General features: G+C 45.3%; 1 protein-coding gene across 2 annotated transcripts in view; it reads left to right on the plus strand.

The window, feature by feature from the left end:
* The first annotated feature begins 2892 nt into the window (after window positions 1–2892).
* Cog7 (component of oligomeric golgi complex 7) overlaps window positions 2893–13676 on the plus strand; it is a 55766-nt gene continuing 44982 nt past the window's right edge. The window contains exons 1-4 of one of the 2 annotated variants that reach the window (XM_055627500.1): window positions 2893–3178; window positions 7049–7197; window positions 7433–7549; window positions 11476–11644. In XM_055627500.1, the coding sequence (XP_055483475.1) occupies window positions 3010–3178; window positions 7049–7197; window positions 7433–7549; window positions 11476–11644 (604 nt within the window). In that variant the 5' untranslated portion in view covers window positions 2893–3009. Of the gene's footprint in view, window positions 3179–3295; window positions 3414–7048; window positions 7198–7432; window positions 7550–11475; window positions 11645–13676 lie in introns of those variants that run through there. The other variant, XM_055627502.1, reaches the window with a different exon arrangement.

A 13676-nucleotide genomic window follows, 5' to 3' on the forward strand; every position in this document is an offset into this window, starting at 1 on the left:
GACGGTTTTTGTGTCAGTCGTCACTGGGATTTCTCACGGTTCCCTCTCCCCACTGCAGAGGCCATCTTTTGCTGTGGGTGGAACATTGGCGTCACCAGGACCACCACTTGTCATCAGCAGAGGAGGTGCATTGCCTACCTGAGGTTGTGGCAGGTTTCTGAGTTATTGGTGCCCAAACTGACCACATAGCCCTACATTCATATGAGCACAGTATGAAGAAAATGTTGGGTCAGACTTGAAAATGGTTTAGACGTGCCCTGTGTTCCCTGTGCACTTTCTTTTTCTATTGCTGTGATAAAGTATTCTAACCTGTGGCACAGCTTAAGGCAGAAAGGGTTTATTTTAGCTCATAGTTCAGTGTAACAAGTCAAGGCAGGAAGAGCTTGAAGCAGAAGATCATGTTGTACACATAATCAGGAAAAAGCTAGTATTCCGCATAGCTTTCTCTATTTTATATAGTCCAGGACCCTCCTGCCCAGGGAACTGTCTCTCCCACAATGAAGCTGGTTCTTCTTGGATCAACACAATTAAGATAATCCCCCATTGGGGCATGGTGGTGCATGGCTTTAATCCCAGCACTGTGGAGGCAGAAGGAGGCTGATCTCTGAGTTTTGAGGCCAGCCTGGTCTAAAAGATAATCCCTCATGGTCATGCCCAGAGGCCCATCTATGTGATCGTAGATCCTGTCAAGTTGGCAGCACTAACCATACCCACCCACACAAGGATCAGTTGAAAGGGTCAAACCTTTGTGGATATGGAATGCTCTATAAGAAAAAAGCATAACAACAGTTGAGAGCACATGCTGCTCTTGCAGAAAATCCACATTTGGTTCCCAGCATTCATACTGGTGGCTCACAGCTGCCTCTAACTAACTCCAGTTCTAGGGGACTGGACTCTGGATACATCCATTCACAAGGGACCAAACCCATACAAAAATATACATATATACAGAGAATCAAATTTTTTTTTAAATCTTAAAAGAAAAAAAAAAAAACCCATAAAGAATAGCCTGGACCTTGGTGACACCAGTGGACGCAAACACAAAATATACTAAAAAATTAGCCAGGTAAGTGAGAGAATAGGGTTTATTCTAGAGATAAAGGTATAGTTGATGATGGTATTAGGTGAATAGCTCAGGAAGATAAAAGTTACAAGTGTACATACACCTAGTATCAGAGCCCTGAAGAACCTGAAGCAAAAATAAATGCAGCTGGACAGAAAAGTGGACAGTACAACAATACAAATTTCATTCTGTTTTGTTTGTGAGACAGGGTCTCTCTATACAGCCCTGGCTGTTGTGGACCAGGCTAGCCTTGAACTCACGTTGGCCTGCCTCTGCCTCCTGAGTGTGTACCACTGCACCTGGCTAACAATAATTAGTTGCAGATTTAAAGTCTTTCAATAATTGGTGGGACAACTCAGAAGACAATCAAGGGTATAAGTTTTGAAGCGCACCAATAACCATTTTTACCAAAATATATGGAATTCTTACCCAGTGATTGCAGATTTTTGTTTGTTTTTTGTTTTGGTTGGTTTGGTTTTGGTTGGTTTTTACAAGAGAGGGTCTTACTATATAGGCCTGAGCAGCCTCAAATTCAAAGCCATCCTCCTCTTTCTGCTTCCTTAGTGCTGGGATTACAGGCATGTATCACCATGTTGTCACATGTCAGACATGTTTTTCTTTCTCCTCTGCTTCCTCCTCTTCATGGTATTCACTGTCCATTATGCACAGCACTAGGTTCCACAAAGACAGCCTATTTCATCTATACTATGTTTTTAAACTATATTCTCTTCTGAATATCTTCTCTTTGTCCCCCTCCCCCATTCTCCTTTCTTCCTCCTCTGTCTCCCTTTGGCCCTCATGTTAGACATTTTTAGGTATGTATAAAATCTAGACCCCAAAGTGAGAGAAAACACGAGACTTTTTGGCTTGCTTTGCTTATTATCTTTAGCTGTATCCATTTTTCATAACCTCATGTCCTTTTTTTGTATTGAACATATTTTCAAATGTACGCAGACCCTTCTCCATGACAGGCCATTACCAAGGCCATAACAAATCTGTACATTTATAACAGCTTAAATCATGTTTTCTAAAGACATGGGGTTAAATTAGAAATCAACACTAGCCCATGGTGTGGTGGCTCAAGCCAGCAGCTTCAGCACTTGGGAGGTTCAATCAGGAGGATTGCACGAGTTCCAAGATGGAAGGACTACAGAGTAAGAGCCCACCATAAGAAACAAAACAAAACCCAAAACTACTTTGCTATACTAAACAAAAGCAAATAAAGCTCAGAGAAAAAAAGGAAACTGATTAATTTAATGAAGAAATTGAAAAAAAAAAAGGAAGAATTAAAGGAAAAGTTTTTTTTTTTTTTTTTTTAAGATTACTGAAATTAGACCAGAAAGAAAGAGGGGATAACATTATCAATTCTATAGAAATTTATAAGAATTAAGGCGGCCTGGAGAGGTGGCCCAGGGGTTAAAAGTGCTGGCTGCTCGTCCAGAGGACCTGAGTTCCAATCCCAGCACACACAATTACTGTAAAACTCCACTTCTAGGAGATCCTTCACCTTCTCTGGCCTCTGCCGGCACCAGGCACCCAAGTGGTTCACAGACATACATACATGCAAAACACTCATCCACATAAAGCAAATCTAAAAAACTGCTGCATGCATTTAGTGAGGACAAAAAAGTAGCACGCCGAGTTTACACCTTCTCAGACGTCAAGTCGCTCTAGGTTAGAAAGAACACGAGTTGGTTTGCGGCTTGGCAAACACTAGCAGAAAAGGAACCGTCGCATTTGCTGGGACAACACCGAGCCCGCAGCCAACAGTGGGAACAGTCGCTATGGTAACGGGCACGGACTTCCGGAAAAAGTACGGAGGGCGACGAGGGACATTCAGCCTGGTTGGCGAGCGCGCTGACGGGGCGGCCAGTGGCGGACGCGGTGGGTTCCTGCAGCCGCCCCGAAGGCGGTGTCGCCCTGCGCCAGCCCGAAGGCCGCGCGCCATGGACTTCTCCAAGTTCCTGGCCGACGACTTCGATGTGAAGGACTGGATCAATGCGGCCTTCAGAGCCGGCCCCAAAGACGCGGCGGCGGGGAAGGCGGACAGCCACGCAGCCACCCTGGTGATGAAGCTTCAGTTGTTTATCCAGGAGGTGAACCACGCCGTGGAGGGTGAGCCACAGCCACCTAAGGACCGGGCCCGGCGGCCAAGCCTCTCCTTTGGTGGGACAGCTAGCCCTGCAGTAGGCCGAGATAGGCGTGGACTTAGGTGTTCACCTCTGGCGATGCCATGATATTTCCTTTAAAACCTAATAAAGAGCTGGGCGTGGTGGCGACCGCCTGTAATTTTAACACTGGGAAGGTGGTGGTGGAGGACCAGGAATTCAAGGCCAGCTTCCATTGCAAAGTGAGTTCGAGTCCAGCCTGGGCTATAGGATCTCTCTCTGTGTGTGTTTTCTCCTCTCAGTGCCAACCTCACTCTCTGTCGCCTAGGCTAATCTCAGACTCATAGTGATTCTCCCTCTGCCTCAGCTTCCCAATTCTGGCATTACTTTGGGATTGGAGTGATGGCTCAGTGATTAAGAACACCCAATACTCTTGTAGAGGACCTGAGTTAAATCCCAGAAGCCACATCACATAGCGCACAACTACCTGTAACTCCAGTTCCAAGCGGTTTAGTGGCCTTCTTGGGCATGCACGAACACTCTCATGCCCGTTACTGACACACAGATTCAACAGGTGCACATAATTGAAAAATAAATCTTGAAAGAAGTTGCTTTGAAGGTTGTGGGATAGATAGGGTCTCACCCAGACTGGCTTTGAACTTGCTGTATGGTGAAGGGTGACCTTGAACTCTTGATCTCCATGCCTTTGACTCTGAAGTTCTGGACTTATAGACATGTTCCATCATGCCTGGCATAAAGAATCACTTTTGAGAATGTTAAATAGTTAGCTGATCCTGGTATTTAGCAGTATATGAGAATGACACATTATAATATGTCTTTATAAGCTAAGGAAGATGGGTTACCTTGAATGAAGACTTTTACTGTGTGTGTGTGTGTGTGTGTGTGTGTGTGTGTGTATGCACTGTGAATTAAATCTAGGTTCTAGCATGCTCTTATTTGGTGACAGAGTCTTACTAAGTTTCCTAGGCTGGCCTTGAACTCACTCTGTGTCTTAAGAAAGCTTTGAATTTGCAATCTTGCCTCAGCGCCTTGACATCTTGAGTGACTGGGAACAGGTCTGTGCCACTATTCCCTGCAGATTTATGACCTTTTTGGGGGGAAGGGGGTTGGTTTCAGACTGGGTTTCTCTGTGTAACAGAGCCCTGGCTGTCTTGGACTCACTTTGTAGACCAGGCTGGTTTGGAACTCACAGAGATCCGCCTGCCTCTGCCTATGGAGTGCTAGGATTAAAAGCATGTGCCACCACTCCCAGCATTTTGACCACTTTTTTGAAAATTATATTTATTTGTGTGTGTGTGTGTGTGTGTGTGTGTGTGTGTGTGTGTGTGTGTTAGAGAGAGAGAGAGTATGGATAGGCATAAGTCACTTCCCTTCCTTGCTGCTTCACTGGACAGAGGACACAGTGCCCCATAGCCTGGGTTACCGAGCTGCAGTTCAATTTCCAGGGTATATTTCTCCACTGTCTGCTTGTGGGAGCAGTGAAAGATTGGGCTAGTGGTCCTCAGTGGCTCCTGGAACTCACATCCTTATCTTTAGAAGTGCTAGGGATGCAGGTCTTGGCCCCAGTCCCACAGCTACTAGAAGAGAGACTAGGGGATCCTAAAACATGCTCAGGTCTTGCGAGCACGAGGCAAAGTGGAGACCATGGTGTTCATGTCTGTAGTCTGCTGCAGGGGGCCCCGAGTGCGGCAGCCAGGGCCACTTTGTATCTGTAAGTGCCCAAACTTTTCAAAGCACCCTGGGTTTTGTGCATCATTCTGTTTTCATGTTCATCAGTATGGCAGCCATAGCACTCAGGTAGCTGTCATTCACCTTATGAATTTCCAAAAGTTTACACATGTGTTAAGGGGAAACATGAGACAGCCTTGCTTTCGTTGGTAGCTCAGGCATCTCCCTGCCCTCTGCCTTTGGTTCCACTTTGAAGGCTCTTCCCAGATTCAGAGCGTAGCAGACAGCCAGAAGCTCAGATGGTTAGAGTTTCTAGTCACTCATCTCCAGTGCTGTGCGGATGGTGAAATGTCCAATTGCAGCATCGCTGGTCATCTCTAGTAAGTGGAGACTTGTAGCAGCAACGTATTTTGTGTGAACACCTGTTAAAAGTGTCCTTAACCCAGTTCATTGATAATACAAAGAGAACCATATTTGAAGGTCACTTGACAAACACACCTTTCCCCTACATTGAACCCAGGTGGTCCTTGAATAAATCAGGGAATGTGTGCTAAAACAGGGGGCCATGAGGTGATCTCAGCCAAGACCGCGTCCTTTGTAGAATGATGAATGAAACTGTGCTTCAGAAGTAAGCAAGCAGTCAACGTCAGCTTGACTCCAAACCAGCAGGCTACAAGAAAGAATGAAGGTCACAGTTGTGGTAGCATGTGCCTACAACCCCAGCCCTCAGGAAGCTTTTTATAATTAGGAAAACTGAGTATATCTGTGAAAAGGTTGGAACTAGAGAAAAAAGTACCCCAGGAAAAGTCCAACAAAATAAAACTATGAAAACAAGAAAAACAAACCACAACCAAAACATGGCAGGCAGATGGAAGCTGAACTCATATACTGCTTGACAGGTGGGTTGCCACTGAGCCACAGCCTAGCTCTTTGGGCTTGTATGCTTTAAGGTTTGTTTTCTTTTCTGTGCATGTGTGTGCATGTGCAGATATTCACAGAGGCCAGGAGAGGGCTTCAGACCCTTTGGAGCTAGAGTTACAGGCCTCATCCATTCTGTCCTCTGATAGAGCGAGCAGTGACACAGCCATCAGCCCTGGTTCTCCCTTGTAAAATAACTTCTCATTGATTATTTGGGAATTTCACATCCTGAACCTGGAGCATACTCTCTTCCCCTGTCCTCCCTGGTCCTCCCCCGACCTTTGTGACCCCCACCCCCCAAGGAGAAGGAGGAAGAAGAGGAGGAGGAGAAGGAAGAGAGAAAAGGAGGAGAAGTCCAATTTTTGTTGCCCATATATTCACTGTAGTATGGTCAAATGCCCAGTGCTCACCTCCTTAAAGAAAACTGAGTCCTTCCCCTCTGCCAGAAGCCATCAGTTGTGGAAAGCTGCACTTCAGTGTTCCTATCACAATTGCTAAGAGTTCTCTTTGGTGGCTTTCTGCCCAGCCTCTTACTTCTTTGTGGGAGTCAGGGTGGGTTAGGGGTTGTCACAGAAACCTTCTATGTCCCTCTTTCTCAGCTGTGAGTCTGCAGTCATCCATGCCACGGAAAGTTCTTTGTTTTGGGTTGTTTATTTCTCTTTATTTCTATTTTATTTCTATTTTATGTATGGGTGCTCTGCATGTGCACCTGCAGGCCAGAAAATGGCATCAGATCCTATTGTAGATGGCTGGGAGCCACCATGTGGTTGCTGGGAATTGAACTCAGGACCTCTGGAAGATCAGTGGGTGCTCTTACCCACTGAGCCATCTCTCTAGCCCATGTTCTTTGTTTTGTTGAGACAAGGTTTCCCTACTGTAAAAGAGGCCAGCCTGGAACTCCCCATGTAGCCTAAGCTGCCATCACTTTTTACAGTAATTCTCCTGCTTCAGCGTCCTAAGGGTTCGCTTACCCTTAGGCACACGCTACCACACCCGTGTTCTTCATTCTTTCTGTTGATCTTGGGTTAGGTTGGTGTTTATTACTTGTTTCTGAAGTACACAGTTTCACTTGTCATTCTATGGAGAACATGGTCCTGGCAGGGGTCACCTCTCTGACCCCTGTTTTGCCACACATTCCATGCAGATTCTCAAAGCTGATTGTTAGCATTATAGGGAAAGTTTCCTTCCTGTCTCCACATGTGTGATGATTTCCCACTGTGTTAGCACCCGTTTCTACCGCTTGTGCACGTGGCCATTTTTTTTTCTGCAGAAACAAGTCTCCAGGCACTTCAGAACATGCCCAAAGTGCTCCGTGATGTGGAAGCCCTGAAGCAGGAGGCGTCTTTCCTGAAAGAACAGATGATTCTTGTCAAAGAGGACATTAAAAAATTCGAACAGGACACTTCACAGTCGATGCAGGTACCTTGGCTCCTGTGCTCGATGTGGGGCATCTTCCATTTGGCAGATGTTCTCACTCACAGGGGATTTAGAACTCAGAATTCTCCCCGATACTCGGGCTGGCCGTTCACCTAACTTATTTTCTCAGCCAAATTAGCTGGCTGAAGGGTGAGAACACTCACAAAACACGTTTCTGGTCTCCAGAGGTAGAGAGAAGGGGACTGTCGCTGAATTGCGCACGCGGTTTCTCTTTCAGGTCCTGGTAGAAATTGACCAGGTGAAGTCCAGGATGCAGCTTGCTGCGGAGTCGCTTCAGGAAGCTGACAAGTGGAGCACGCTGAGCGCCGATATAGAGGAGACCTTCAAAACTCAAGTATGTCCCTTTACAGGGCACACTGTCCCAGGCGTTTAGGGAGGAACTTGGAGTTTAGGGAAAGCAAGTGAGGCAGCTGCTCCTCAGAGCCATAAGGGGTGTCCACAGAGCTTTCAGCCATCATAGGGAGAAGCTAACCCCTAGCACTTCCACTTGCCTCCTCTGCTTGACATATGCAGGCAGAGGAGATGGGGTGACTTTGGCAAAGAGTGTGACTTTGGCAAATTACTTCACTTCTGAGAGGCCACAGAAATGGAAAATAGTCATAGCTTTGAAAGCTGCTTGCAAGCATGAAGTGAAATGGTGTGGTGTGAAGAACTCTCATAAAACAAAACAAATGACAACCCGACTCCCCAAACCCCTAATTTCTCTTCTGTAGACACTTACCAGCTCTATGCTGTCCTCCAGCTGCCCCCCGCCCTGCCCACAAACAGCACCATGATGAGAGTACTGTTGTGCACTTTTTTGTTTTTCTTTCAGCAGCCAAACTTTCCCCATCTCTCTTTCTGAAACTCCCTTTGTTTCCATCTGTAGAATGGGGACATTTATAGGTTTCTGTCAGTGTCACTATGAGGACTCCACGTGTGGGAGGTCCCCTGCGGGCTTTATAGCAGGCAGGGAAAACCGATCAGAGTGAGGTCAGAATGCAACTCAGATCTGCCCCGTTTTGGTAACTGGTGCTGGGCCAAGACTTCTGGAGTCTGGCACAGATCATTTAACTTCAGTCATATTTACTTAAGTACAGCACTATTTTGGAAAGGTATTCAGACAACAGTTAACTCAGCCCCATGAGTACGAATGACAAAGCTTCACCTGTAAGATGGTTTCTTGTTGATTTAGGAGCAGTGCTTAGGACAGGCCCAGGGAGAATGGCTGAGGTAGACATAATGCCTGGCCTAAGATAACAGAGGAGTCACTAAGGCTGTTGTAAAGAACAAATGGCATCTCTCACAAGGATGAGTTTCATGGCCTAGAAGTAAAGCTCAAGGTTTTTTTTGGGGGGGGCGGGAGGAGGAGTCTGTGATAAACAAACATAGTACCCTGGGGATACCAGCAGAGCCTGGCTCAGCAGATAGGAGAGGATTACCAGGTTGGAAACCACAATTTTCCCCCAGCATTCTGGAAGAAATGGCCAAATATCTTCTCCCGTTGTAGAGATCAGCTGTGTGTTTAACTTTTCCTGGCTTCTCCAGTGCTTATCTGAACGCACAAGGCCTTCTTGCCTTCTGCATGTATCTGTGGGGACAAGGACAAATATTTAGAATGTAAGTAGGGATTGTGCTGATTTACTAAAGTGGTGGTGGTAGGTTCTTCTCCAAGATCCATGACCTCACTAACCCTGAGTAGTTGGCTAGGTTGCCAGTACCAGGCATGGTGGTATCCCTCTTGTTGAGCGGTCATAAGTCTAGAAAGGGAGGCGTTGGTTACCACCACCATGTTTTTCCCATTACTGCCCCCACTCAGAGTTACCATGCTGTGCTTGTTGTGGTCCCTAGGCATCACAGCTGGGTAGGAATGTTGCTTGCCTCTCCTTTGGAAGCTTGCGTGGTGCCTTCTGGTACCATGAGAGCTCGTCCTCGGGGAGGAGGCTCGCAGGTCAGTTCCAGTTCCAGTAGCAATAACCTATGAAGTTTTGGGAGTCTCTTGGACAGCAACTCTCACCAACAACTCAAAAAGGGTGTCTCACGCCTGGGGTTGGGGGTTTTATTAGAGGGTCTGTGGCTCTGAGAGGGAACACTGTTAGAGATGGGAAAAGTTTATTTAATTGTTCCCTCTCTCCACACATACATGCCTAACTTATGCATGTTATAGGTATTTTTAGGGAGATGGTTAATAGTTTGATTTGATTTCTTGTGACTTTTTGGACTGCTTTACTGTTACTTTACCCTTCTTTTTTCTTCTATATTTATCTTCTCCCTCCTTAAATAGACTGTCTCCTGGCTCTTCCCCGTCCGTTTTTTTTCCCCATTTTCCCCTTCAGATCATCTGTACTCTGCTGTTTCTATTGCTCCCTCCCCACCATTCCCAATTGGTGCCTCTTTACTTTCCTGGTTTCTGCAGTTACTTCAGGATATGTACTCCCATCTGAAGATTTGGCTCTAGGAATTTCCAGTAAGAGAGAAGATGCAATGTCTTTCTGGGTCTGGATTACCTCACTCAGTATCTTCTTTTCTAGTTCCATCCATTTACCTGAAAAGTTCTTGATTTCACTTTCTTTACAGTTGGGTATAGTGTATATGTACCACATTTTCATTATCCATTCATATATTGAAGGACATTTAGGTGTTTCCTTTTCTTGGTTATTGTGAATACAGCAACAATGAACATGGCTGAGCAAATATCTATGAAATAGGAGAGTAAGTCTTTTGGGCATTATGTCAAGAAGTGGTGTAACTGGGTTTTATGGCCAATTTGGTTTTATTTTTTTGAGAATTCTCCACACTGATTTCCAAAGTGGCTGTAGCAGTTTACAGTCCCATCAGTAGTGAATGATGGTTCTCTTTTCCCTATGTCCCCTCCAGCTTTTTGTTTGCTTGTTTGTTTTTTGAGACAGGGTTTCTCTGTGTAGCCTCCGCTGCCCTGGACTCCCTCTGTAGACCAGGCTAGCCTCAACCTCACAGAGATCCACGTGCCTCTGCCTCCTAAGTGCTGGATTTACAGGTGTGTGCCACCTGCCCGGCTCCCTCCAGCATTTGTTGTTTTGTTGATCTTTGTCATTCTGACCAGGGTAAGATGAATTTTTTATATTCTTGTGATTTGCATTTCCCTAATTACTAGGGATGATGATGAACATTTTTGAGATATTTCTTAGCTATTTTCCCCTTTCTTTTGAGAACTTTCAGTATATCTGTTCAGGTCCTACCATATTTTCTTTTTCTTTTCTTTTCTTTTCTTTTTTTCTTTTTTTTTTTTTTTTTTTCAGGCAAGATCTCATGCAGCCCAGGCTGACCCTGAACTTCCAATTCTTCTGCATCTACTTCCCAAGTGCTTGCATTGTGGACATGCACCAACAAACACCATAAATCCTCAGATTCTTTTGTTTTTAGTTTAATTTTTTTAATTAGTGTCTCACTGTGTGGACTAGGCTGGTCTCTAACTCACAGAGATCCTCCTGCCACTGTCTCCTGAATGCTGGCATTAAAGGTCTACATTATCATGCCCAGCCTCAGATTATTTCTTTAAGAAAAATTTGTAGAAAAGAAAACACCAAGTTAAAAGGATGTTTCTCTTAGGGCTAGTGATGAAACTCAGGACCTAGAACATGCTATGCAAGCACTCTCTGGCTAAGTTACAGCCCTAGCCCTGTGAATATTGTGTGTGGGTGCTGGGATCTCAGCTCAGGCCCTCTGCTGAGCAACAAGCCCTCTAACCACTGAGCAATCTCCTTAGCCCCATACTATGCATCTGTGCTACTAGACAGAACTTTGTTGTTGTTGTTGTTTTGTTTTGTATCCTTACCAAAAATAGCCATTTTGGTGCTTTTTCAGTTAGAAGAAGATGGTACTTCCTTGTTTTCATTTTTGCTTATTTTGGTACTGATAATGTTAAACATAATTTCTACGTGTAACTTTTTCATTTTTAATGAGTTACTTTTTTAACTAAAAATATTTTTAAATTTAAATTTAAAAAATGTATGTATGTATATTTGTGTGTGTGTGTGTGTATTTGGGTGTGTGTACACAAGCACCTGTGTCATTGAACACGTGGTGGTCAGAGGACAGTCTATGAGAGCCAGGTTTTTCTTTCCATCATGTGGGGCCTTGGGGGAATGCAAACTCAGAATATTCAGCTTGTTGGCAAGCACCTTCACCTGCTGAACCGTCTCTCTAGCCCCAGAGAGCTGCCTTTTAATGTTTTTTCTTTATTTCCAGTGGAGGTGTTGGGAGTCTTTTAAAATAAGCATCGTCTGTTTGGTCTTTTTATAGGACATAGCTGTGATTTCTGCCAAGCTGACGGGGATGCAGAACAGCTTGACGATGCTTGTGGATACCCCAGACTACTCAGAGAAATGTGTGCACCTGGAGGCTCTCAAGAACAGGCTGGAGGCCCTGGCCAGCCCGCAGATCGTGGCGGCGTTCACCTCTCAGTCTGTAGGTGAGTGCGGCAAGTTTCAACAGTGTAAATAAAAGGCTGTGTTGATTCAGTTCTGTAGACTGCAGAAAAATGTAACTTCATAATGCTTCCATAGTTTTAAGATTTTATACTAAGTTTCCTGACATACAGAACGGTTAAAACAGGTGCCGTGAAGATGGCCTCGGCCTCAACACTGTCATTTTCCCCTGCCGCCTCCCCATGCTGGGGATGGGACCCAGGCCTGGCAAGGGCTTGCCACTAAGCTCCATGCCCACCTTACATTTGCTTCATCACTTCTCTGTTGCTCCTTCTCACTGCTTTTATTATTATTACTGTTGTTGTTTGTTTGGCAGCTGTGCCACTGAGTGCGGCTCCAGCCCTTCTTTGTCTTTGGTGTGGGAAGTCGTGGTCTTGTGGTGAGAACCAGGGCTTTGTGCATGCTAAGCATTTGCATTACTTCTCAGCTGCACTCCTAGCCCTCGTGTGACTCTTTTCAAAGTAAGTTGCAGACGTCAACAGGCTTCATTCCTACATACTTCATCCACAAAAATGTCAGCCAGAAGTGACAGCAGTGAAGCTGGCCTTTTTTTTTTTTTTTTTTTTTTTTGAGACAGGGTTCCACTGTGTAGCCCTGGCTAGGCTAGAACTTGATGTATAGACCAGGCTGGCCTGCAGCTAATAGTGGGCCAACTGCCTCTGCTTCCCAAGCACTGAGACTAGAGATGTATGCCACCACAGAGGGCACAGAGGCTGTTTGCTGATCTTCACGGCTCTCTGTGGTCTGTTGTTCATTGCTGCTGCTCATGTGTCATGTGAGCCCTTCTCTTCTGAGTTGCATGATCCCTCAAACTATCCTGTTGAAGTCCCCTGTTGAAGTAGCCATTTATTCAGCAGACTTGAAGGCCTGACATCAGCCTGCATTTTTCTACCTTTGAAGCCATCGGTAGTCAGCAGTGGTATTTTGCATTCTCTCTCCTGTTCTGTAAACACCTCCTCTTGGCTTGCGAGATGCAGCGTTAGTTTTGCTGATGACAGTGTTTCTAATGATGAACTTAGGGTGGTTAAAGAGCTGTAATTTTTCAGTTTGCTTTAGAGAAGTGGGTGTGCTGACATCAGATTTTAGCATTTTTTTCTTTGAAAGTTATATAAAAGCTACACATTTATAAACATGAACACACAGACATCTGCCCATATAAACCATTGTCACATATATAAATTTTCAGTGTATCTAGACTATATAATATTTTTTAAAATAAATTTTATTTATCAATAATTTCATTTTATCAGTCTGCCACTCCCAGATCTAACTCCCAAACAGGTCCCTAAAGAAGCAATTTGAGAAGCACTGGTAAACTACCACCCACTCAAAAAAAAATAAAGAATACTCATAGACACAAAGTAAATGATAAAGAAGGTCACAAAGCTAACAGTATAAACCAGGTAATCTCACCACCAGGGAGGCTGAGACAGGATGGCCTCTCCAGGTTCCTGGCTAGCGCCTGGGCTACAGAGTGAGATCCTGTACCAGAAAACAAAACCGAAGGAAAAGAGCCCAGGAAAAATGGTTGTTCTGATGGCATCTGCAGCCTGTAATCAGCCCTTAGAACGCGGAAAAAGATCAGAGTCATCCTCTGCTATATACTGAGCTGATAGGTAGCCAGGGGTACAGGCCACCTCTTGAGGGGGAGGGTGTTAAAAGAATTGGAACCACAACCTCCAGCCTGTGGGTTGTGGCCCTGCAGAGTCTATGGGAAGCCCGTGGAGATTCATCTTGATTTGTCATCTGCCATGTCCTTTCTGTCCAATACCACCGTCTGTCCTGGCTCCCAGATGTTGAAGCATTGACCCTGAGTCTCTGGAAAGCATTCAGCACTTTGGTGAGCTTGGTGCAGCCAGGAGTCGGAAAGGGTGGTTGTGCTGCGTGCTGGAGTGGCCGAATGGGGGCAAGGAGAATCAGCAGTTGTGCTCACAGGTGGTTGAGGATCCCGAGGGATTGATGGGAACGGCCTGTATCTCGATGGCCAGCAGCAGTGGCCTTTGTGGGAAGCACAGG

The sequence above is a fragment of the Psammomys obesus genome, unplaced genomic scaffold (genome assembly GCF_907164565.1).
Source record: "Psammomys obesus unplaced genomic scaffold, mPsaObe1.curated_primary_1811, whole genome shotgun sequence".
In the NCBI taxonomy this organism is placed as follows: Eukaryota; Metazoa; Chordata; class Mammalia; order Rodentia; family Muridae; genus Psammomys; species Psammomys obesus.